The sequence below is a fragment of the Petromyzon marinus genome, chromosome 58 (genome assembly GCF_048934315.1).
Source record: "Petromyzon marinus isolate PM22_M1 ecotype Great Lakes invasive population chromosome 58, UKy_Petmar_22M1.pri1.0, whole genome shotgun sequence".
NCBI classification, from domain to species: domain Eukaryota; kingdom Metazoa; phylum Chordata; class Hyperoartia; order Petromyzontiformes; family Petromyzontidae; genus Petromyzon; species Petromyzon marinus.
Window position 1 is genome coordinate 1,190,350 of NC_133724.1, and position 25,572 is coordinate 1,215,921.

General features: G+C 53.5%; 1 protein-coding gene across 3 annotated transcripts; it reads right to left on the reverse strand.

The window, feature by feature from the left end:
* Positions 1-4,805: 4,805 nt before the first annotated feature.
* On the reverse strand, positions 4,806-25,572 carry LOC116955200 (DCN1-like protein 3). Of its 3 annotated transcripts, XM_076052819.1 has the most exons (4): positions 22,486-25,572; positions 18,208-18,384; positions 10,789-15,179; positions 8,028-8,930 (listed from the first exon to the last, which is right to left on the reverse strand). In XM_076052819.1, exons 1-3 carry the CDS (start codon positions 22,845-22,847, stop codon positions 14,501-14,503), a joined length of 1,218 nt encoding a protein of 405 aa, XP_075908934.1. In that variant the 5' UTR covers positions 22,848-25,572; the 3' UTR covers positions 8,028-8,930; positions 10,789-14,500. The 3 variants fall into 3 exon arrangements, with proteins under 3 accessions (XP_075908933.1, XP_075908932.1, XP_075908934.1); XM_076052818.1 differs by lacking the exons at positions 18,208-18,384; positions 22,486-25,572 and having other exon boundaries at positions 4,806-8,930; positions 10,789-11,844; positions 12,103-14,500; XM_076052817.1 differs by lacking the exons at positions 18,208-18,384; positions 22,486-25,572 and having other exon boundaries at positions 4,806-8,930; positions 10,789-14,500.

Consider the following 25,572-nt stretch of genomic DNA (forward strand, 5'->3'; position numbering starts at 1 on the left):
ATATAGAGCTTGGTTTTGTTTATATTTAACTTGTTTTAATGACAGATACGAAGTTATCTTGAGGATTTCTCCACAATTCTGGCTAATCGCCTGATGAGGCATGTTGTTGTTGTAATTACCGGCAAAACGTCACAACCGGTGAGTGCTGAACTAGTACACTACACTATACACTAGTGCTGTACTAGTATACTACACTATACACTACACTATACACTAGTGCTGTACTAGTATACTACACTATACACTACACTTATACACTAGTGCTGTACTAGTATACTACACTATACACTACACTATACACTAGTGCTGTACTAGTATACTACACTATACACTAGTGCTGTACTAGTATACTACACTATACACTACACTATACACTAGTGCTGGACTAGTATACTACACTATACACTACACTATACACTAGTGCTGTACTAGTATACTACACTATACACTACACTATACACTAGTGCTGTACTAGTATACTACACTATACCATACACTATACTATACACTACTACACTATACACTACACTATAATAGTAAATGTTGTTGTGGGTTTACTCTCCAACACACAACCAGTGTGTGTGCTCTACTCGTCACTAATTGGCGCGTCTTGTTCACGTGACGAACCCTGATTGGTTGGCGTTGTGCCGGGTGATGGTGGCTTTAGCGGCACATTTAAACTTACGCGCTCCAACGCCAACAAACCCTTCATGGTGGATGCTGTAGTTATTTGTTGACCCAAGAAAGCCGCGATACTACACGCTTTCATTTAACTCACTCTGTCTGTTGTTGTTGTCGTTGTAGCCTCAAATCTTGTAACTCAATTTTAACCCACTTCACAATGTGCTATCGACTGCAAACTTGGTAAACTTATGTCATACTGATGACAATACTATATTCTATCATTGAAAATTAAAATATATATTTTTAAACGTTCTTTTTTATATATTATGTTTCGGCTTGGGTGTAATAGTCCACGGTCAACTGACGTTGGCTGTAATTGGCCCACGGTCCCCTTACGTTGTGGCAAGCTTCGGGCCCACTTCCTGGAGTCGTGGACTTCTTCCATTACGAGTACATTTCATTAAAGCGTGTTCTTAAAAAGTGTTTTAAATGTTACATATTATTGTATCAGGAGGGTTACTCCAAGTTGTAACCGTAGTAGGCCGCATGCCTCCCGATGAAGTCGTTCGTGAGCACCGTACGGGGGGGGGGGGGGCTTTACACATTTGGACGATTTTGAACCACGACCCCGGCACCTATTGCCGCTTCTTTTTTAAAATATTGTACCGTAATCGTTTGTTTGTTGAGGGCGCCTCGGTGGCTAGACGTTAACTACACCGCCTGGTAATGATGCGGGAGGTCGGGGGTTTGGTCATGCCTTCAAACGACCGATAAGATGTTCTTAGCTCTTTCGGTAAAGTCACGTTGAAGGGAAACAATAAAATAATAAAAAAATATATAAAACAATAAAAATTCTCACGACGTTTCGACCATAACACAAACGGTCGTCATCAGGTGTGTTATGGTCGAAACGTCGTGATAATTTTTATTGTTTTATATATATTTTATTATTTTACTGTTTCCCTTCAACGTGACTTTACCGAAAGAGCTAAGAATATGAATTACTGCAGTCACGAAAGCTTTAAATCAAAAATTTGACCGATAAGACGTCACGCTAGTTGGGGTTAAGTCTCGGGAAATGTGTCCTAAGGCCGCACCTCACGGCCCGCCACAGCCAATTCGTGAGGTTTGTCACGTGAACAAAACATCGTCAACTCCAATTGTAAATGTTCCTTGGTTTTGCTCCCCAGTACACCCGGTGTGATGCCATAAAGGTCCACGTGGTGATGATGATGATGAGCCACTTCGTTGAGCTACCAACATTTGTAATGGCCAGGTTGTTTCTGTAAAAATAAGCTAATACCCCGGTGGGCTCCATCTGGTAAGATAAAACAATGATATATTTTAATATTTGTGTTAATGATTTGTTCACCTTTGATATACTTGGCACGCCAGTCGTGTGTGTTTGTCTTGTTCGCCGTTGTAACTTTATGTCCCCGTGCCCCTACTGGACAACATGAGAGTTTCAGAGCTCATCGCATTCCTCCAGCAGTCCAACATCAAGATTCCTGATCCCGCTGAATTTGCACGCCTTTGCTCGCGTGACAAAGCCGACGAGAATTGCCATGCGCTCGGGCGGTGGGTGCCTTGTTACCCCCCACGCCATCAGAAACCCGAAGCAACTTCACCCCAAGACAGACGCCGCCCTTCGAGCGGTCCCCGCTCGGACGTCCGCGGCTTCGACGGCAGCGCGGAGCGGCGCGACGAAGCCGTGGAGCGGCGCGCTGAGAAGCGCGCGGCAAGGACCACTTCCACTTCTACTCTTCCACTTCACTTCTACTCCTACTCTTCCACTTCTACTCTTCCACTTCCACTCTTCCACTTCTACTCTTCCACTTCTACTACTACTCTTCCACTCCACTTCCACTTCTACTCCACTTCCACTTCCACTCTTCCACTTCTACTCTTCCACTTCTACTCTTCCACTTCTACTCTTCCACTTCTACTTCTACTCTTCCACTTCTACTTCTACTCTTCCACTTCCACTTCTACTCTTCCACTTCTACTTCTACTCTTCCACTTCCACTTCTACTCTTCCACTTCTACTTCTACTCTTCCACTTGTACTCTTCCACTCCACTTCCACTTCTACTCTTCCACTTCTACTTCTACTCTTCCACTCCACTTCTACTCCTACTCCTACTCTTCCACTTCCACTTCTACTCTTGCACTCCACTTCCACTTCTACTCCTACTCTTCCACTTCTACTTCTACTACTACTCTTCCACTTCTACTCTTCTACATCTACTCTTCCACTTCTACTCCACTTCCACTCCACTTCCACTCTTCCACTTCTACTCCACTTCCACTCTTCCACTTCCACTCTTCCACTGCTACTTCACTTCCACTACTACTTCCACTTCTACTCCTACTCTTCCACTTCTACTCCACTTCCACTCTTCCACTCCACTTCTACTCCACTTCACTTCCACTCTTCCACTTCCACTCTTCCACTTCCACTCTTCCACTTCCACTCTCACTTCCACTCCCACTCTTCCACTTCCACTCTTCCACTTCCACTCTACTCCACTCCACTCCCACTTCCACTCCCACTTCCACCCTCCCGCCGAGCGCGCGACCGCTTCTCGCTCGGATGCGGGCAGAGCAGCAGCGGCCGTGGGGCCGCTGGCGAGGCGCGCGAGGTGGAGAGCGCAGAAGACGGTCGCTGGGGTGCGGGGCCGGCTAAGGTCTCAACTTTGTTGTTGTTGTTCGCTGGGCGTTGTGACAGACCTCGAAGGTGCTGCCGATGACGGAGCGCTTAAACAGTCGTGTCTTCGATTTTACATCGGCGGAGAGCCGGAGAAAAATAATAATTTTCATGGTGCAGTGGCGGCGGTGGTGTCCACCCCGCCTGCTCGCTCAGCAGCTCACTCATCCGCTCACCCGCCCGCTCACCCACCCGCTCACCCCCTCGCTCACCAACTCGCTCACCCGCTCGCTCAGAACCTGCAGGGTATACGACCAGAACTAGGCAGGGGGTAAAGGCCAGTTTACTCACCTCCTCACCCACTCACCCACCCGCTCACCCACCCGCTCACCCATTCACTCGCCCACCCGCTCGCCCATCCGCTCGCCTACTCACTCGCTCACCCACCCGCTCACCCACCCACTCACCCACACACTTACCCACCCACCTACTCACCCACCCGCTCACCTACTCACTCACCCACCCACTTACCCACTCGCTCACCCACTCATTCACCCACCCACCTACTCACCCACTCGCTCACCCACTCACTCACCCACCCACTCACTTCTTCATCCTCCATCTTCTCTTGCAGCGTGTCGAGTCAACTCAAAATAATTGAACTGGCACCACTTTCATTCGCAGAAATGACATTCATCTTCTTGAACGCAATTCACAAATAAATATATATGTGTGGAGCATATTTGTAGATTTTGTGTGTGTGTCTATATATATAGCTTGTCAAATCTTCCAAAGTTTATATTTTTGCAGTCCTTTGATTAGGGTGAGCAGTTTGATCGGTTTCTACTCCACAGACGCTCCACCTAAAGTGCTTTGTGTGTACTGTGTGTGTGTACTGTGTGTGTACTGTGTGCTGTGTGTGTGTACTGCGTGTGTACTGTGTGTGTGTGTGTGTGTACTGTGTGTGTGTGCTGTGTGTGTACTGTGTGTGTGTACTGTGTGCTGTGTGTGTGTGCTGTGTGTGTACTGTGTGTGTGTGTACTGTGTGTGTGTACTGTGTGTGTGTGCTGTGTGTGTGTGTGTACTGTGTGTGTACTCTGTGTGTGTACTGTGTGTGTGTACTGTGTGTGTGTACTGTATGTGTGTACTGTGTGTGTACTGTGTGTGTTTACTGTGTGTACTGTGTGTGTACTGTGTGTGTTTACTGTGTGTACTGTGTGTGTACTGTGTGCTGTGTGTGTGTGTACTGTTTGTGTGTACTGTGTGTGTGAACTGTGTGTGTGTGTGTACTGTGTGTGTGTACTGTGTGTGTACTGTGTGTGTGCTGTGTGTGTACTGTGTGTGTGTGTACTGTGTGTGTGTACTGTGTGTACTATGTGTGTACTGTGTGTGTACTGTGTGTGTGTACTGTGTGTATGTGTGTGTACTGTGTGTGTGTACTGTATGTGTGTACTGTGTGTGTACTGTGTGTGTTTACTGTGTGTACTGTGTGTGTACTGTGTGTGTTTACTGTGTGTACTGTGTGTGTACTGTGTGCTGTGTGTGTGTGTACTGTTTGTGTGTACTGTGTGTGTGAACTGTGTGTGTGTGTGTACTGTGTGTGTGTACTGTGTGTGTACTGTGTGTGTGCTGTGTGTGTACTGTGTGTGTGTGTACTGTGTGTGTGTACTGTGTGTACTATGTGTGTACTGTGTGTGTACTGTGTGTGTGTACTGTGTGTATGTGTGTGTACTGTGTGTGTACTGTGTGTGTGTACTGTGTGTGTGCTGTGTGTGTACTGTGTGTGTACTGTGTGTGTACTGTGTGTGTGTGTACTGTGTGTGTGCTGTGTGTGTACTGTGTGTGTGTACTGTGTGTGTACTGTGTGTGCTGTGTGTGTACTGTGTGTACTGTGTGTGTACTGTGTGTACTGTGTGTGTACTGTGTGTACTGTGTGTGTGTACTGTGTATGTACTGTGTGTGTACTGTGTGTGGACTGTGTGTGCGCTGTGTGTGTGCGTGTACTGTGTGTGTACTGTGTGTGTGTACTGTGTGTGTACTGTGTGCTGTGTGTACTGTGTGTGTGTACTGTGTGTACTGTGTGTGTGTTGTGTGTGTACTGTGTGTATACTGTGTGTGTGTACTGTGTGTACTGTGTCTGTGAACTGTGTGTACTGTGTGTGTACTGTGTGTGTACTGTGTGTACTGTGTGTGTGTACTGTGTGTGTGCTGTGTGTGTACTGTGTGTGTGTGTACTGTGTGTACTGTGTCTGTGAACTGTGTGTACTGTGTGTGTACTGTGTGTGACTGTGTGTACTGTGTGTGTGTACTGTGTGTGTGCTGTGTGTGTACTGTGTGTGTGTGTACTGTGTGTACTGTGTGTGTGTACTGTGTGTGTGTACTGTGTGTTGTGTGTACTGTGTGTGCTGTGTGAGTACTGTGTGTGTACTGTGTGTGTACTGTGTGTACTGTGTGTACTGTGTGTGTACTGTGTGTGTGTGTACTGTGTGTGTGCTGTGTGTGTGTACTGTGTGTGTGTGTGTACTGCGTGTGTACTGTGTGTAAGTGTGCTGTGTGTGTGCTGTGTGTACTGTGTGTGTGTACTGTGTGTGTGCTGTGTGTACTGTGTGTGTGTACTGTGTGTGTGCTGCGTGTGTACTGTGTGTGTGTACTGTGTGTTGACTGTGTGTGTACTGTGTGTACTATGTGTGTGTACTGTGTGTACTGTGTGTGTACTGTGTGTGTGCTGTGTGCTGTGTGTACTGTGTGTGTGCTTTGTGTACTGTGTGTGTACTGTGTGTACTGTGTGTGTACTGTGTGTATTGTGTGTGTGTGCTGTGTGTACTGTGTGTGTACTGTGTGTGTGTGCTGTGTGTGTGCTGTGTGTGTATGCTGTGTGTGTGGCTGTGTGTACTGTGTGTGTACTGTGTGTGTGCTGTGTGTACTGTGTGTACTGTGTGTGTGCTGTGTGTACTGTGTGTGTACTGTGTGCTGTGTGTGTGTACTGTGTGTGTACTGTGTGTACTGTTTGTGTGTACTGTGTGTGTACTCTGTGTGTGTACTGTGTGTGTGTGTACTGTGTGTGTGCTGTGTGTGGAATGTGTGTGTACTGTGTGTGTGGCTGTGTGTGCTGTGTATGTGCTGTGTGTATGTACTGTGTGTGTATTGTGTGTGTACTGTGTTTGTGCTGTGTGTGTGCTGTGTGTGCGCTGTGTATGTACTGTGTGTGTGCTGTGTGTGTGGCTGTGTGTGGCTGTGTGTACTGTGTGTGCTGTGTGTACTGTGTGTGTACTGTGTGTGTGCTGTGTGTGTACTGTGTGTGCTGTGTGTGCTGTGTGTGTGGCTGTGTGGCTGTGTGTGCTGTGTGTGTACTGTGTGTGGCTGTGTGTACTGTGTGTATACTGTGTGTGTGCTGTGTGTACTGTGTGTGCTGTGTGTGTACTGTGTGTACTGTGTGTGGCTGTGTGTGTGCTGTGTGTGTGGCTGTGTGTGTACTGTGTGTGTACTGTGTGTGCTGTGTGTGTACTGTGTGTATACTGTGTGTACTGTGTGTGTACTGTGTGTGTGCTGTGTGTACTGTGTGTGTACTGTGTGTACTGTGTGTGTACTGTGTGTGTACTGTGTGTGCTGTGTGTGTACTGTGTGTGTGTACTGTGTGTGTACTCTGTGTACTGTGTGTGTGCTGTGTGTGCTGTGTGTGTGCTGTGTGTGTACTGTGTGTGTGTACTGTGTGTGTACTCTGTGTGTACTGTGTGTGTGTACTGTGTGTACTGTGTGTGTACTGTGTGTATACTGTGTGTACTGTGTGTGTACTGTGTGTACTGTGTGTGCTGTGTGTGTACTGTGTGCTGTGTGTGCTGTATGTGTGTACTGTGTGTGTGCTGTGTGTACTGTGTGTGTACTGTGTGTGTACTGTGTGTGCTGTGTGTGTACTGTGTGTGTGTACTGTGTGTGTACTCTGTGTGTACTGTGTGTGTGCTGTGTGTGCTGTGTGTGTGCTGTGTGTGTACTGTGTGTGTACTGTGTGTGTACTGTGTGTGTCCTGTGTGTACTGTGTGTACTGTGTGTGTGCTGTGTGTGTACTGTGTGCTGTGTGTGTGCTGTGTGTGTACTGTGTGCTGTGTGTGTGTACTGTGTGTGTGCTGTGTGTGCTGTGTGTACTGTTTGTGTGTACTGTGTGTGTACTCTGTGTGTACTGTGTGTGTACTCTGTGTGTACTGTGTGTGTACTGTGTGTGTGCTGTCTGTGTACTGTGTGTGTGCTGTGTGTGTACTGTGTGTGTGTACTGTGTGTGTGTACTGTGTGTGTGTACTGTGTGTGTACCGTGTGTACTGTGTGTGCTGTGTGTGTACTGTGTGTATGTACTGTGTGTGTACTGTGTGTGTGCTGTGTGTGTACTGTGTGTGTACTGTGTGTGCTGTGTGTGTACTGTGTGTGTGTACTGTGTGTGCTGTGTGTGTGCTGTGTGTGTGTACTGTGTGTGTACTCTGTGTGTGCTGTGTGTGCTGTGTGTGTACTGTGTGTACTGTGTGTGTACTGTGTGTGTGTACTGTGTGTGCTGTGTGTGTGCTGTGTGTGTGTACTGTGTGTACTGTGTGTGTGCTGTGTGTACTGTGTGTGTGTACTGTGTGTGTACTGTGTGTGTGTACTGTGTGTGTGCTGTGTGTGTACTGTGTGTACTGTGTGTGTACTGTGTGCTGTGTTTTTTTGGCTGAGGGCTTGGTCCCACGCTGATTGTTTACCAGATGCCCCCCCCCCCACGCGCACGGAGGCGCGAGCCATCAGGCGGTGCCGCTGCCGAAGCGGCGCTGGCGGGCACCGGCAACGAGGCAGAACCCACGAACGTGACGTCACAAGGCAGAACCCACGAACGTGACGTCACGAAACCCACGAACGTGACGTCACGAGGCAGAACCCCACGAACGTGACGTCACGAGGCAGAACCCACGAACGTGACATCACGAGGCAGAACCCACGAACGTGACGTCACAACGGAGCAGAACCCACGAACGTGACGTCACGAGGCAGAACCCACGAACGTGACGTCACGAGGCAGAACCCCACGAACGTGACGTCACGAGGCAGAACCCACGAACGTGACGTCACGAGGCAGAACCCACGAACGTGACGTCACGGAGGGCTGCTGCGTCACTGCCGACGGGTGGAGGGGGGTCACGTTGGCGGGGTAAAGTTCCAGGGGTCAACTCGTTGGCGGTGAGCGGTAACTCTTGCTTGCTTTCAGAGGTACCGAGCCATGCGATGTGACGCAATTCCTGCATTTGGTATTTTTTCGGAGTTGCAACGTCCGATTACTCACGCCTCCGCCTCCTCCTCCTCCTCCGCCTCCTGCTCCGGCGGCGGCGGCGACAGCGGCGAAGGCGACGGCGAGGCCGCCTCCTCCTCCTCCGGCGATGGCGGTGGCGACGACGGCGAATGATTTCCTTCGAAGGCGCCGTTGGGCTTCTCTCGCGCCGAATCGACGGCGCGGCAACGTCGGCGGAAATCGCCGTCGGCGGGGCGGCGGCGACCGGCCACCCGCACGGGGGGGGCTCCCCCCGTGCCCCGTGCCGGTCACGCAGGACGCGTGACCGCACTCGGCCATGCTGGTCAGCGCCGGTCAGCGCCGGTGACCTCTCGGGGAGCGGGCGGTCGCGTTGCGGCCGTAGGCCCGGCGCCGCGATCTGCACGGAGCGGGGGAGTTGGTCCAACAATGACGGCAGCGGCGTCTCTCCCGCCTTCAGGCTAATTTCAGTGATTAGAAAAAATGTCTTGAACGGTTTTTTTTCTCTCTCTCTCCCTTGTACAGATGTCGCTCCACAAACAGCAACAAAAAGTTCGTCAAGCCAAGCGCACCACCAGCCGGTTTGCCAATCCACTGCTGGATGAAGGCTCCATCACGCCCGTTGGGGGTTATTCGAATGTGGGGGACTATTCTACTTTGGGGGGCTATTCGACTTTGGGGGGCTATTCGACTTTGGGGGGCTATTCAACTTTGGGGGGCTATTCGACTTTGGGGGGCTATTCGACTTTGGGGGGCTATTCGACTTTGGGGGGTTATTCGACTTCGGGGGGCTATTCAACTTTGGGGGGCTATTCGACTGCGTCTCAGTGAGCAGCACAGAAGTGGGCGCAGAAAGACAAAGATCCCCCACGTAGCCTCTAACAGACTGTCGGGGCAAGTGCTGTTAGCGAGCAGCACCTATGAAGGCCGGCACGGCGCACGATGGGGTGGGAGGCCAGCACCACGCCCGGCCGCCTTTGTCTTCCCCAGCGGCGATGTTTACCACACACCGCACCAGCTTCCGATGTGCGGCCGAGTCGACCTAGGGGCGGAGGCCCAGGACCGGCTGAGACGATGGCCGTCACCGGCGTTGGCGGCCGTGAGCGGCGACCGAACTCGGCTCGCCCGGACGCAGCGGCAGCAGCACGAGCTGCCCACGTGTTGCTGCCCACGTGTTGCTGCCCACGTGCTGCTGCCCACGTGCTGCTGCCCACGTGCTGCTGCCCACGTGCTGCTGCCCACGTGCTGCTGCACCGGCCGCACGCTGCCCACGCGCTGCTGCACCGCCGGCCGGGGATCGAGACCGCCTAGCTGCTGGGATCCCACGCCCGCCGGGGCTCCGATCCGTGAGATTTTTGGTCGTCGACTGCCGTTGAGCGTTCATTGAAACGTTGAAGGAAGCGATCGAGCGAAGGAACGGCAAATTGTGTTACGTGCCGAGAGGCGAGTTGCCGGTAGCCAGTGTCCCTCGACTTGCGTTCTTCAAAGAAATAAGCGCAGAATGACATTTCCCTGAATCGGAATTGCCTTCTCGCATTAACTGAATGGGGGAAATGAGGGATTCGACGGCGATTGGCACCCTCCTCCCGACCCACAAATATACAGGGTGCTTCAAAAATAATTGTTCGCACTTACACGGAACCATCGTTTTCAATGGCAAAAAAGAACGGACAACAAATGTGACGTTAATGAGATTCAAAAGTCAAAAGAGTCTCTCCCCACTTGATCGCCATCGTTGTCAACGCTATGCCTGGAATCTTATCCAGGTGGTGTCCGGAGCCCGGAGGCAGCAGCACATGTCACGTGGTGTCGTTGCAAATTCTCAGAAGTGTTTGAAACTTTGTTTTGAAGCACCCTGAACAACCACCTGCTACAGTACATAGATTCGACTGCAAGGATCCATACGCTTTGGTTCTTTGGGTAAAGTCACGTAGATGAAAAATACAAATAATAATAATGAAAATAATAAAATGAAAATAACCAAATTAAATCACGACGTTTCGGGCGGAACACCAAGCGTTGGTCATCGGGTGGGAAAGCCGTGGCCTGCTGCTGATGCAGACTGTTTTAACAAGGTTTGAAATGGGTGTATTATTTTTCATCTACGTGACTTTACCGAAAGAACCAAAGAGTATGTAACCACCCACTTATCACTTCTCACAATACAAAAATAATAATAATGATGAACGTAAAACATTGAAAAAATTGTAATGACGATGGATTTAAAAACCACAAACAACCTTTTTCAGGGAACTCACCAAAAGATCGGCAGCACTTTGGAGTGACTGGCGAGGCGGCGATGGCGTGGAGGCGTTCGGGTTGCACAGCAGGAGGAATCTGATGAGCTGACAAGCTCTTTGTCAAGGACGTCCCGGTGGCGGACGGATGAGGCGGCCTCCCCCGCTGGGCTCGCCTCTTGTATTTTTTGACGCGGGCGCACGGTGAACATTTTTGCCAATGCTGGTAAAAGTCGGATTTCGTCAAATCAAAAACCGTCCGCGGAGTTTCTGCAACTTGCTGTCCGCGTGACGTGGCGTGGGAAACCGAAACGAACATTCCTCGAAATCGAGGGGATGCCCCTCGCCTTCCTTCGGTTAAAAAATCCAATCGCAGCGACACGTCACACCTTGGCGATCCTGTGATAGTCCAATCACAGCGATACGTCACACCTTGGAGATCCTTTGCTCGTCCAATCACAGCGACACGTCACACCATGGCGATCCTGTGATAGTCCAATCACAGCGACACATCACACCTTGGCGATCCTTCGCTTGTCCAATCACAGCGACACGTCACACCTTGGCGATCCTGTGATAGTCCAATCACAGCGACACGTCACACCTTGGCGATCCTTTGCTCGTCCAATCACAGCGACACGTCACACCATGGCGATCCTGTGATAGTCCAATCACAGCGACACGTCACACCTTGGTGATCCTTCGCTTGTCCAATCACAGTGACACGTCACACCTTGGCGATCCTGTGATAGTCCAATCAGAGCGACACGTCACACCTTGGCGATCCTTTGCTCGTCCAATCACAGCGACACGTCACACCTTGGCGATCCTTCGCTTGTCCAATCACAGCGACACGTCACACCATGGCGATCCTGTGATAGTCCTATCACAGCGACACGTCACACCTTGGCGATCCTTCGCTTGTCCAATCACAGCGACATGTCACACCATGGCGATCCTGTGATAGTCCAATCACAGTGACACGTCACACCTTGGCGATCCTTCGCTTGTCCAATCACAGCGACACGTCACACCTTGGCGATCCTGTGATAGTCCAATCACAGCGACACGTCACACCTTGGTGATCCTTCGCTTGTCCAATCACAGCGACACGTCACACCTTGGCGATCCTGTTATAGTCCAATCACAGTGACACGTCACACCTTGGCGATCCTTCGCTTGTCCAATTACAGTGACACGTCACACCTTGGCGATCCTTCGCTCGTCCAATCACAGCGACACGTCACACCTTGGCGATCCTTCGCTCGTCCAATCACAGCGACACGTCACACCTTGGCGATCCTTGGCTCGTCCAATCACAGTGACACGTCACACCTTGGCGATCCTTTGCTCGTCCAATCACAGTGACACGTCACACCTTGGCGATCCTTTGCTCGTCCAATCATAGCGACACGTCACACCTTGGCGATCCTTTGCTCGTCCAATCACAGCGACACGTCACACCTTGGCGATCCTTTGCTCGTCCAATCACAGCGACACGTCACACCATGGCGATCCTTCGATAGTCCAATCACAGCGACACGTCACACCTTGGTGATCCTTCGCTTGTCCAATCACAGCCACACGTCACACCTTGGCGGTCCTTTGCTCGTCCAATCGCAGCGACACGTCACACCTTGGCGATCCTTTGCTCGTCCAATCACAGCGACACGTCACACCTTGGCGATCCTTTGCTCGTCCAATCACAGTGACACGTCACACCTTGGCGATCCTTTGCTCGTCCAATCACAGTGACACGTCACACCTTGGCGATGCTTCGCTCGTCCAATCACAGCGACACGTCACACCATGGCGATCCTTTGCTCGTCCAATCACAGTGACACGTCACACCTTGGCGATCCTTTGCTCGTCCAATCACAGTGACATGTCACACCTTGGCGATCCTTTGCTCGTCCAATCACAGCAACACGTCACACCTTGGCGATCCTTTGTTCGTCCAATCGCAGCAACACGTCACACCTTGGCGATCCTTTGCTCGTCCAATCACAGCGACACGTCACACCATGGCGATCCTTTGCTCGTCCAATCACAGTGACACGTCACACCTTGGCGATCCTTTGCTCGTCCAATCACAGTGACACGTCACACCTTGGCGATCCTTCGCTCGTCCAATCACAGTGACACGTCACACCTTGGCGATCCTTTGTTCGTCCAATCGCAGCAACACGTCACACCTTGGCGATCCTTCGCTCGTCCAATCACAGCGACACGTCACACCATGGCAATCCTTTGCTCATCCAATCACAGTGACACGTCACACCTTGGCGATCCTTTGCTCGTCCAATCACAGTGACACGTCACACCTTGGGGATCCTTTGCTCGTCCAATCACAGTGACACGTCACACCTTGGCGATCCTTGGCTCGTCCAATCACAGCAACACGTCACACCTTGGTGATCCTTTGTTAATCCAATCGCATGGACACGTCACACCATAGTGATCCTTTGCTAATCCAATCGCAGGGACACGTCACACCAAGGTGATCCTTTGCTAATCCAATCGCAGGAACACGTCACAACATGGCGATCCTTCGATAGTCCAATCGCAGCGACACGTCACATCTTTGGCGATCCTTTGCTAATCCAATCACAGCGACATGTCACACCTTGGCGATCCTTCGATAGTCCAATCGCAGTGACACGTCACATCTTTGGCGGTCCCGTGCACGGCAACGCATTTCTCACACCGGATGCTAACGGGCGGCCGGTGCAATCGCTTAGGCGCTTTCGCCGCCATGCCGACGAATCGGCATCACCCGCGTTCCGCCCATTGCATCGGCGAGGGCGACTTTGGCGTCAAAATCACGTGGTGATGTTTCCGGTAGCGGCGTCTCCTCCAAAGAACCTCGCTCGTCCAACCACGACACTCACCCATCTGGCAGGACGTGGGGGAGCTGTGAACACCGGAAACTTAAAGGGGGAGAGGGAGTAGCGGGTGGTGGGGGGGTCCCTCGTAATGGGGTGGAAAGGGGTCAAAGTGTTTGTGGAGGACAGTGCACTGAACCAACTCAACCCTGTCACTGAGTCTCCAGCCACCCGGTTGACGGGCCAAAAGCCGTTTCCCACTTTGGCTCTGGAGGTCGCTCCTTCTCCTCTGCTGGCCCCCATGGTCTGGGACTCCCTCCGGTCACGTGCGCACTCGTGATGACCGGCGTCACGTGACTTTGCGCGTTTACAAATATACTTTGCCTCCTCTTCCTCTTGAACTCCCTTTGGCCCTCTTGCTCAAGCCTAGGCCGAAAGCCTTTCCATTGTTTGTTCTGTCCCTCTGCCTGCGACTGGCCACCTCTCTCTCTGTGAAACAGCGTCTTTTCGATCGCATTTAAATATTGCACAACTTCACACGCTGATAACCAATGAGCGGGTAAATTACTCGTACTGAGCCCTACACCCCACCACACCAGATCACTCTAAACATAACGAGCCAACGAGCCACTCGTAATATCCCTCTCACTGAACTTAACCCTCACCAGCTAGGCAGTGCATCACGAGTACCGGCCCCACTTCTAACCAGGCACAAGCCAACAACTGGCTCGCACTCGCCGTAACTCTATGGTGAACGGCGCCTCCACCGCCTCGCCAATCGGCCCCCCCCTTTCGCTCTCCGTTCGCTCTTCAACTCTCGGCGTTCACGATAACCGTCGTCGTCGTCGCCGACCATCGCTCGAGGCGTCCGCATCGTACCCAGTACAGGACGCCGCCGGCGCCGAGCCTCATCCGTCCTGGGCGGCTGCTTCCCCTGCCGAGCTTCGTCTCTCCACGCAGGCCCACGGCGTCGCCGCCCCCCTCGCATCCTCTCCGCCCCGCGAGCGGCAAGAGCGGCCGCCCCTCCTTTCCCTCTTCCCGCCGCCCTCGTCCTCCGCGTCCCTCCCCTCCCCCGCCGCGTCGCCGTCTCCGCCGCCTCCGTCGCCCCCCTCGGCGACGCGCGGCCGGTCCTGCCCGTCGCGTCCCCGCGCCCACTCGGCGAACGCGTCGAAGAGGCTGGGCCAGGCCTCGTCCTCGGCATAGCCGGCCAGGTCGGGCCCCGCGGCGTGCGCGAAGCTGGGGAACATGAGCCAGGTGTCGCGCGACACTCCGCGCACGCCCCCCGGGTTCTCGCCCAGGAAGAGCAGCCACAGGCCGAGCAGCGGGGGGCCGTCGCGAGCGTAGACGCGCCGCCACAGCTCCGCCGCCGCCCCCAGCGGCACGCAGCGCCGCCGGCGGCCGGGGTCCGCCGAGGACGCGGCCGCGGCGGCGTCATCGGCGTCGGCGAGACCCAGGTGGAAGGCGTAGCGGTAGAAGTCGCGGAAGGAGTCCTCGTGCCGGAGGTCGGAGAAGAGATCGGGCAGCCGGGAGCGCAGCGAGCGGATGCTGTCGGCGCGCATGGAGCGACAGCCAGAAAAAAACTCTGCTCTGCTTGGGGGGGGGGGGGGTAGGAGGAGGACGAGGAAGAGAGGAGCGAGGCAGAGGGTAGAGAGATGGGGGAAGGAGAGACAGGCGAGAGATAGAAGGGAGAGAGACAAAGGGGAGAGAGAGACAAAGGGGAGGGAGAGACGCAGAGGGGAAAAAGATGGAGAGGGAAGAGAGATAGAGAGAAGAGAGAGGGGAGAAAGACAGAGGGGAGAGAGAGACACGGAGGTGAGACACAGAGGGGAGGGAGACACAGGGAAAGAAAGGAACCAAGGGTAGAGAGAGGCATGGGGGGGGGGGGGGACAGGGAGAAAGAGGAAGAGTGGAGAGACAGAGAAGGGAGAGACTGGAAAGAGGGGAAGGGTAGCAGAGAAAAAGCGAATGACGGGAGAAAGAATACACAGAAAGGTTTAGAGTGGAAGGAGAGAAGAGATGCCTCGCGCGTGAGAAGCACAAGGGAGATGAAAGAGAGACCTGCGGAGCGGAGGAGAGAGATACACAGAACGAGTTGGAGATGGGAGAGAGAAATGGATCGAGCAGAGGGAGGTGATAGATAGATACACAGATTCTGCGTACGTATTTTGAACTTCTTTCACACCGTACATAGACAACCATGTTAATCGGAGCGTATATAGTTTAGTGTATAGTAGTTGCGTGTATATTGTAGTGTATAGTGTACTGTATAGTAGTGTAATGTATAGGAGTGTAGAGTAGTATGCATGTTGCACTTATTTCGCACCGTACGAAGAAAACCGTGCTGATCGGAGGTGCGGGGGTGGACAGCGAGACGCACAGGTGAGAGAGAGACAGAGGGGTGAGCGGAGAGGGGGAGAGAGACACTCAGAAGGGAGAGAGAAGTAGGAGAGACACAAGAGGTACAGAATAGGAGCGGAGGGGAGGAGGGTGACATAAATGAAAGAAAGATGGGATAGAGAGGGTTACAGAGACAGCTACACAAAGACAAAGACCCCCCCCCCTCCGTGTAGCATTAACAGACTGTTGGGGCAAGTGCGGTGAGCGAGTAGCAGCACCTATGAGGGCCGGCACGGCACACGCGGGAGTGGGTGGGCAACATTACGCCCGGCCGCCTTTGTCTTCCGAGTGGAGATGTTTACACACCGACCTATGGGAGGCCCAGGCCCGGTTCAGATAATCGTCACTGGTTTGGCCGTGAGCGGGAATCGAACTCGGGTCGCCGGGTTCGTAGCGCAGCGTAGCGCTAACCGCTGCGCCACCGCTCCCCACACACAACAGACACGTGACACTCGAGGACTGTTGAGGCAAGTGGCGTTAGCGAGCGCCTGTTAAGCCTGGCATGGCTCACGAGAAGATTGTGTTACCAGCACAACGCCCATCCGCCAAACGCCGATATTTACACGCCTCAGCAGGTACTCAATTTGAGGCCGAGTCGACCTAGGAGAGAACCAGGAACAGTTCAGATATCCACCACTGATTTGGCTGTGAGCGGGCTTCAAACTCGGACACGAGGGTTCATAGCGCAGTGGGCGAACCTCGACAACACCAACAGCCGCTATCCCCCACTAAGTGACGGTGACGTCACTACGGCGCCTGTGCCAGGCTAGGTGCACTCCGAGGCCACGTGAAGTGTCGAAGGCTCGCTGCTGGCAGGAGGAGGTCACGGGACAGACCCGGCAGGTGCCATGGGTTGACTGGCTGAGATGGCCGGCAGATGCACCACCAGCTGTACCCCCTACTGTGCCAGGCTAGGTGCAGGAGGTCTCGGGACAGACCCAGTAGGTGCCATGGGTTGGCTGACTGAGATGACCGGTAGATGTACCACTAGCTGTACCCCCTACTGTGCCAGGCTAGGTGCAGGAGGTCACGGGACAGACCCGGCAGGTGCCATGGGTTGACTGACTGAGATGGCTGGAAGATGAATCAACTGTGCCTCCAACGTTCCAGCAGCGTCTTTCACGAGTCTCCACCGTAAGTCGATGTTGGTTATTGATTTGAGATTGTGTGCATGATCACCGGCGTTTGTGTTGCGGCTACGTGACAGATGGCAGCAGCAGCAGCAACGACAACAACAACCGCTCAAATGAAATGAACAGATTCATTTCTCTTCTTTAGTCTTCTGCGGCTGCTCGATGACCGGTCCTTGATCCAAACAAGCTCCCCTCCATCCTCTCCGATCTTGATCTCTCTTCGTTTCACTCTGGCCTCCCAACCGAAACCTTTCTTGGGAGTCATAGAACAGCATCTTCCTTTCTGTGCCCTTCGACCTTTCCCAACATCCTTCTGGACCTCCCTTCCAGATCTTCCAAACCTCCCTCCCAAACCTCCCTCCCAAACCTCCCTCCAGACCTTCCTTCCAACCTTCCTTCCAACCTTCCTTCCAGATCTTCTTTCTGAACCTTACTTTCGGACCTCCCTTCCAGACCTCCCTTCTGAACCTCTCTTCCAAACCTCCCTTTCAAACCTCCCTTTCAAACCTTCCAGATCTTCTTTCTGAACCTTACTTTCGGACCTCCCTTCAAGACCTCCCTTCCAGACCTCCTTTCCGAACCTCCCTTCTGAACCTTCAAGACCTCCCGTTTAAACCTTCCTTCCGGACGTCCCTTCCAGACCTCCTTTCTGAACCTCCCTTCCGATCCTTCATTCCGGACCGCCCTTCCAGACCTTCCTTCCGAATCTTCCTTCCAGACCTTCCTTCCGAATCTTCCTTCCAGATCTTTCTTCCAGATCTTCCTTCCAGATCTTTCTTCCAGATCTTTCTTCCAGGCCTCCCTTTGGGACCTCCCTTCATGAAGCCGTCACCTCTAGAAGCGCGCACCCTTTCACAAACCTCCCAAGGAAAAAAAACTTCCCGGACACTTGCGAGAACTACTGGACACGTCCATGGGGTGGGGGGGTGGGGTGGGTGGGGAGAAGAGCCTCATAGCTCATCGGATTCCTCCAGAATATTGTAAATATTCAGATTTTTAAAAATAATAACCGCAATGCCCCCGCCGCCGCCCCCCTCCCCCCCCCTCCCCCCCCCCCCCCCCCCCACGACACAGCCGGCCCGCACCTCGTAAACTGGCAGACGGTGCAGGCGTTGAACTTCCACGCGAGCACCAGGGCGGTGAAGTCAGCGGGCTCGGAGCCCAGGTCGTGGCACAGCCTCTGCACGCCCTCCTCCAGCACCGCATCCTCGTGCTCATCGCGGTAGCGCCGGAACAGCTCCTCCACGCGGCGCTCTTGAACCCTGCTCACTCGGTGTGGACGGGCGGTGGGTCGGGTGGGGTGGAGGAGCGGAGGGATTCACGTCACTCACTCCCATCCCGACCACCCACCAGTTCCTGTAGCGCTCTCTCTCTCTCTCTCTCGCGCCACGTGTCCCGTTGACGCGCTGCACCACCACGAGACCACGAGTGGGGAGTGGCAGCGTAGAGCTCGGCGTACCGCGCGATGAACCGAGCGACCCGGGTTCGATTCCTGCTCACAGCTACGCATGTTGAACTTCTTTCGCGCACCGTACGTAGCCGACCGTTCTAATCGGAGACGCGGGGGGATCAACAACACCGGCTACGATTATCTGAACCGGTCCTGGGCCTCACCTAGGTCCACTCAGCCTCAAATGAATATCTGGTGCGGTGTGTAAAATCGTCGCTGCTGGGGAGGCAAAGGCGGCCGGGCGTGGTGCTGGCCGCCCACCCCTTCGTGTGCCACAGGGCCGGCCTCAACAGGTGCTGCTGACTTTAAAACTATTAAAACTAGAAACTTTATGTATTTATTTTACCATGTAAGGCCCACTGAGCTACACAGCTCGAGCCACAAACGATAGCTCAACGAAGTGGCTTATCACGTGGACATCTGTAGCAGCCAAACACTCCCAAGCGCGTGACGTTGATTCTGCACGTCCAGGGTGAAACTCGAGTAGCTCCTCGCACGATTCTATTCAGCACGCTCAATTCACACACACACACACACACGCGCACACCGTGGCCTTTCAGCAATTTGCCTCCACGTCCGACCGACGAACTGCGGTCCTGAGGCTTTGCAATTGTTCTGCGAGGCCGAGGTCGTCAAGCGCCGCCGCCCCCTGCGCAATGAGCAGTGATGCGGGCGCTGTGATGCAGGCACTGTACCGATCCGTGGTAGTGAAGCGGGGGCTCAGTTCTCGAAGAAAGATCTTGGCTTACAGGTCGATCTACGTTCCCACCCTCACCTGCAACTGTCAAGAGCTTTGGGTAATGACCGAGAGAATGAGATCGCGGGTGCAAGGGGCCAAAATGAGGTTTCTCCGCAGGGTTGCCGGGCTCACTCTCCGTGATAGGGTGAGGAGGTAATCCGGGAGAGACTCGGAGTCAAGAGGCTGCTCCTCCGGATCGAGAGGAGCCAGTCAAGGTGGTTCGGGCACCCGGTAAGGATGCCCCCCTTTAGACTCCCCCTGGAACTCTAATGAGCGAAGTCCCACTGAGCGAAGTCCCCGGGGCCGGCCCAGGACATGTTGGGGGGACGTTGTCGCTCGGCTGGCCTGGGAATTCCCCAGGAAGAGCTTGAGTCTGTGTATAGTAGTGTGGTAGTGTAGAGGAGTGTAGTGTATAGTGTATTAGTGCTAGAGTCCGTCGCCAGGGAAAGGCAGGTCTGGACTGCCGTACTCAACACGCTGCTGCCGCGACCCTCGCCAGGACAAGCGGACTGAGAACTGAACGGACGAATCGTTAACATTAATAATATAGAGCGCCTTCAGTGGAGGTGCTCTCCATAAATATTAATTGGATTCTTTCTGTCTCGCAAGAGTAAAATTCTAAACGCCGTTTTTGCGCACTATTTGTCGGTGTCCCATGCGCTACGACTAATTTGTTGGGAAAGGTGTTTTAGTTTTTACCAGGATGGGATTACCACCACGTTCATCATCATCATCGTCGTCGTCATCCGTGATCTATCCACTGCTGAATGGAGGCCTTGCCGAGTGGCGCCACGATTCCTCAACGATTTTTTGCGATGCAACAATCCACCCAGCTGGCCAGCAGCCGCACGCGAGCCGATTCCACTGATCTCTTCGGTAGCTCCAACGCACTCCGTGCGACCTCGCGATGCATGCGCATCACGTAAGCTTTCAATAATTAACTGCCCACATGAAACCCATCTGATTTCACTGCGCTGGCAACATTTATTTTTTATATCATTATTGTTTTATTACCACCATCGAGAGTGGCACTAAGTGCAAAGATCCAATAATCAGCCTTGATGCCGCTCGGCTATACAGACAGGAATAGGTTTTAAAATGCCATCGTATCCTCCAGTGCACCGCGAAAGAGCAGCGCGCTCGCAATACGTGCGGGCAGGCCTCGCTTAGCGCCACCGCGTGCATCAATGGGATGCACTTAACCTGGGATGCACGGAACCCCGCGTGGGGGGTGCGAGATGCCCTTTCCGGGGGTAAGCGAGACGTGGCCAGAGTTTTTGTCAGAAGGTAAATCATGCGGGGGGGGAGGGGGAAACACAAATTAAGCACGGGCACGTAAGTCCAACAACTACTTTGTTTCAAACCCTACGTAGTTATTAACATCAAACATACGAGGCTGCAGTACAGTTGAAGAACCACTGGCGTAGGAGCCAGGCCATGAGAGCCTACTTGTGGTGAACAAGCAAACAAAAACATGTGCCTCTGATAGTAGATGAATTGTCTTTGAAACAGATTTGGTCCACACCAGAGACAGCTTTCTTTAATGGTGTTTCGTTTGTTTGTTTGTATGTATGTTCACCACAACTATGTGTGGTTAATGCAGACATGATTCCTTGAAAAAGGATTCTGCTTGGTGTTTTAACAATTTTAAACAGCTGCTGTATTGCCAGAAAGGGGAAAACCTATTGGTTTAGTGTTGTATTTGTTTGGGTGATTTCTTAACTTTTCTTGCGCTTTGCACTCCTATCGTGTTTTTTTCGTATTGATTGTTGTTGTAACGTTCTTACCCCGTGGCCCGACTGAACATCTGTGAGAGAAGAGCTTTATAGCTCATCGGATTCCTCTTCCTGCAGTCTAAACACTGATTCTGATGCTGCTTACTGATGTTAACATAAATAATTATTTTTACGAAGTAATGTTTACCATCTGTATAATTTCGATTTAAAGCTTTCGTGACTGCAAGGATTCATCTTCTTTGGTTCTTTCGGTAAAGTCACGTAGAATGAGAATAACATAATAAATGATTTCTTAACTTTTCTTGCACTTTGTGGCCTTCTTCAGGTGAAGAAGGCCACTTGTGTTGTGGCCGAAACGTCGTGAGAATTTTACTGTTTTATTTTATCATTTTATTCTCATTCTACGTGACTTTACCGAAAGAACCAAAGAAGATGAATCTGTATAATTATTATTGTCAGCGCTATTACCAATAACCACCCCCCCCCCCCTAAATAAAGTCCCCCTATATTGCGCATACGAAAGGGATGATGCTGCCGGGAACGCAACCCCATACACGTGGTGGCCTAACGGCCTCTGTTAGCGCCGATTCGGTTCGGCGCTGCTCACGCCTCCAGGAACGCTGTGGTCTCGAGCGCCTCGGCGAGCTCCGCCCGCCTGCCCCTTCGACGCTCCGTGGAGCAACCGCAAGTCCGGAGCACCGTTCCCGGTCGCCCGTTCCGCGCGGTGTCGTGCCGGCGCACGCGCCGGGGGTGGTGCGAGCAGGAGACGCGCCCGTCAGGGTTATCGGGCGCCCTCGAGATGGACTTTACTCGTTCACCCCCCGGGAGGAAAACTGCGCTCGAAAGCGACGGGGCGAGAAGATCGGCTCATCGTGTCCGAGCACGATGAGCCGACCGGCGGTAGCGGAAAATAACGCGCCTCCCCCCCCCCGCCTCCCCCCCCCCAGCTTCGGGCAGAGAGCAAAGACGCCAGTGAGTCCGTGGTGCCGTTCATTTGAGATTGTCTGCATGGCCGTCCGTCGATTGCGTCGTGGCCACCTGACGCACATTTAGACTGAGAGATGGCAGCAGCAAGCGCTCAAACGTATCAACAGGTGATCTTGATTTGAAGCTTTCGTGACTGCAGGAATCCATGCACGATGTCCACGGACATCGTGCTGCTCGCAGTAGACATCGCAGCTGTCGCGATTTCCACCTGCAGACGGGCGCTTGTGTGGCGCTCGAAACGTCGTGATTTTTATTTTATTTTCATTTTATTTCTACCTACGTCACTTTGCCGAAAGAACCAAATCAGAATCAACAGATACTCGCGACAACGCCTCACCCCTCGTGAAGACGCCTCACTACTCGCGGGGGGAGGTGGGGGGGGGCGGGGGCGGAGGTGGGAATGGGGGGAGGTTGAGGGGTGCGGGGGGAGGTGGGTACCACCTTCACTCACCCGCCACCTCCGCCGCCCCCGTAGCCGTGCTCCCCGGCGTTCCCCAGCGGGCAGCCAGCCCCCACGCAGCTCCCCCCCACGACGCCGCCCACCACGTCCCCCAGCCAGCTGGTGCGCCGCTTGGGCCCCGCGCCGGCCGTGGCGGCCGTGCCGGCGGTGGCACGGGCGGGCCCGCCGTTCTGCGCCTCCTCCGAGTTCACGGCGGCCGCGTCGGAGCGGCGGCCCCCGCCGCCGCGGAGCGTCGGGCCGCGGCCCGGCTTGGCGGCTCCGTTGCCGCCGCCGTGGGCCGTGCCGTTGGCGTGGCGGTGGCGGTGGCCGTGGCGGTGCGAGCCGCGGCCGCAGCGCGCCACGCACTGGCCCATGGTCTCCACCCTGACGGAGTGCGGTCGCCGGGACCAAGTCCGGTGGCGATAGCGGCGGTGAGGGCTTGGATGATGGATACCGGTGGTGCTGGTGGTGGTGTAGGTTTTGGTGATGGATATCAGCTGTGGTGGTGACAGTGGTGGTGAGGTTTCAGATGGTAGCAGCGGTCGAATGGAGCGGTAGCGGTGGTGATAGCCGTGGCAGAGCTGATTGGAGCCGTGTGGGTGGTGACGGTGGTGGTTATTCTGACAGCGGTGGCGAGGGTTCGGATGTTGAGGAGCGGCAACGATGGCGGCGGCGGTGGTGGCAGCGGCGGCGAGGGTTTTGAGTTTGGGTTGCAGTGGTGGCGACGGAGGCGGGAGCGCCGATGGGAGTTGCGGCACCGGTGTTCGGTGGTCGTGCTGGCGAGGACTCAGATGTTGCGTATCAGCGGTGGTGAGCCTTCGTGTGTTGAGTGGCAGCGGTGGCGATGGAGCCACTATCGGGTGGCGGCGGTGACAGCGTTGGAGGTGGTAACTTCAGGTGGCGGTTGTGTTCAGGGGATACGATGTTGGGCGGCCGACTTACGTGACAGCAGTGGTGGTGCCGATGGTCGTTGTGCCGCCGGTGATGAGGGTTTAACCGATGGCTTGCAGTGGTGGTGGTTGTGAAGATGGTGTTAGTGGCAGCGGTAGTTACGGTGGCAGTGGTAGTAGTGGTGATGATGAAGATGCTGGGTAGCAGCAGTAGTGTGGCAGTGGTGGCTAGTAGCCGTGTTCAGTCGTAATCGTGGTGATGGTGGCGGCAATCGTGAAAGCGGTTGATACACTTATGTGACAGCGTTGGTAATGGTGAAGATGTTGAGAAGCGGCGGTGGTGGTGGTGGTGGTGGCGGTGGTGGCGGTGGCAGCAGTGGCGGCTGTGGTGGGTGCCAGTGGAGGTGCTCACTGATTCGTCGTGAGGTGTCGACTCTTCGACAACCTTTGGGATCTTTCCCAAGTTAAGGAAGCAGTGGCAGTCGTCAGTGGCGGGAGCGGTTGTTTTGATGGCAGTGTAAGTGGTGGTGGTTATGGTATGGCGGTGGCGGTTACGGTGTTACTGGCATATTGAGTGGCGGTGGTGGCGGCTGGAGTGGTTATGGTGTTAGTGCCGTATTGGGTGGCGGTGTTGGTTATGGTGTTAGTGGTGTATTGGGTGGCGGTGGTGCCGGTGGCGGTGTTGGCTATGGTGTGAGTGGCGTATTGGGTGGCGGTGTTGGTGCCGGTGTTGGTGCCGGTGTTAGTAGCGTATTGGGTGGCAGTGTTGGTGCCGGTGTTGGTTATGATGTTAGTGGCGTATTAGGTGGCGGTGTTGGTGCTGGTGTTGGTTATGGTGTTAGTGGCGCATTAGGTGGCGGTGTTGGTGCCGGTGTTGGCTATGGTGTTAGTGGCGTATTGGGTGGTGATGGTGGCGACAGTGTTGGTTATGGTGTTAGTGGCGCATTAGGTGGCGGTGTTGGTGCCGGTGTTGGTTATGGTGTTAGTGGCCTTGGGTAGCGGTGTTGGTGCCGGTGTTGGTTATGGTGTTAGTGGCGTATTGGGTGGTAGTGTTGGTGCCGGTGTTGGTTATGATGTTAGTGGCGTATTGGTTGGTGGTGGTGGTGGCGACAGTGTTGGTTATGGTGTTAGTGGCCTTGGGTAGCAGACGTTAGTGATAGCAGTGGCTGTAATTAGTGGAAGTGGTAGTCCTGTACAGTACTTGCGTGTAATCAGCAGTGTGCAGTATTCCCTTTAGACGAACATTAGGCTACATTAATTCCGCCTTGGCAGGGATTAGGTGATATTAAATATAAATATACGTAATGTAGGACTCCCTCACTAATGGACGCTATAAATTTTTGGCCGGAAGACCTTGAGTGGAAACCTTGTTCACCGTTTCAAGAGTTCATCAGCTAGACACGTCCAGCTACGTGAGAAATATGATAGCAGTCGGGATATATAGTGTCATTAGTCGTAATTACATTCGTTTATATAGTTGTCATATGGAGGAAGTACAAAGCCTCGCTGAATTGTTATTGTTAATATAACAACAACGATGATGATGATGATGACTCTTGCTATACAATGTCGTTTAGAAAATCCACTTGAACACAACGCGCAGAATGCTGAGCGATATTCGTGAACGGCGATATACCTTCCATCGAGCGCAGCATGCGCAATATAAAACACGCACGCACTGTGTGTGTGTGTATATATATACACCGTATATAATTTCACAGATGTAATGCCCTTTGGGTTCGCCCAAGATCCACGGGCTCGCTTATTTACAAATCAACACGAGCGTCGATCGCTGCTTTTGGCCTTGTCCGTGGCGAAGCACCGTCCACGGTGCTGTATGCCGCAAGGGTCAAGTAACGTGTGGAGGACGTGCGTGTTCACGCACCGCAACCACGCAGGGATTTTCTTTTTTTCACATATATACACTCCGTGCTATTGAGTGCAGTGCTGCTTCCCTCTCTCTGTGCGCGTGCAACGCGCGCGCGTGTCGGTGCGTGCGTGCACAGGCACACGTGCGCGTGTGTGCGTGTGTAACGCGTGTGTGTGTGTAACGCATGTGCGTGTCTGTGCACTTGTCCAAGTTTGCCCTTCAAACCCGCGCGTGGGTCTAATCGCCTCCTCGCGGTGATTCGTTAATCAGCCATCGTCACTCGTTTGTCACGGCAGGGCGAGCCGGCCTCGCGGGGGACTCCGAAATCTCCCAGCCTCC

Excerpts from the sequence above, each read along its gene's own strand:
- LOC116955200 (XM_076052818.1), bottom strand. The coding sequence starts at position 8,031 with ATGGCTCGCGCCTCCGTGCGCGTGGGGGGGGGGGCATCTGGTAAACAA.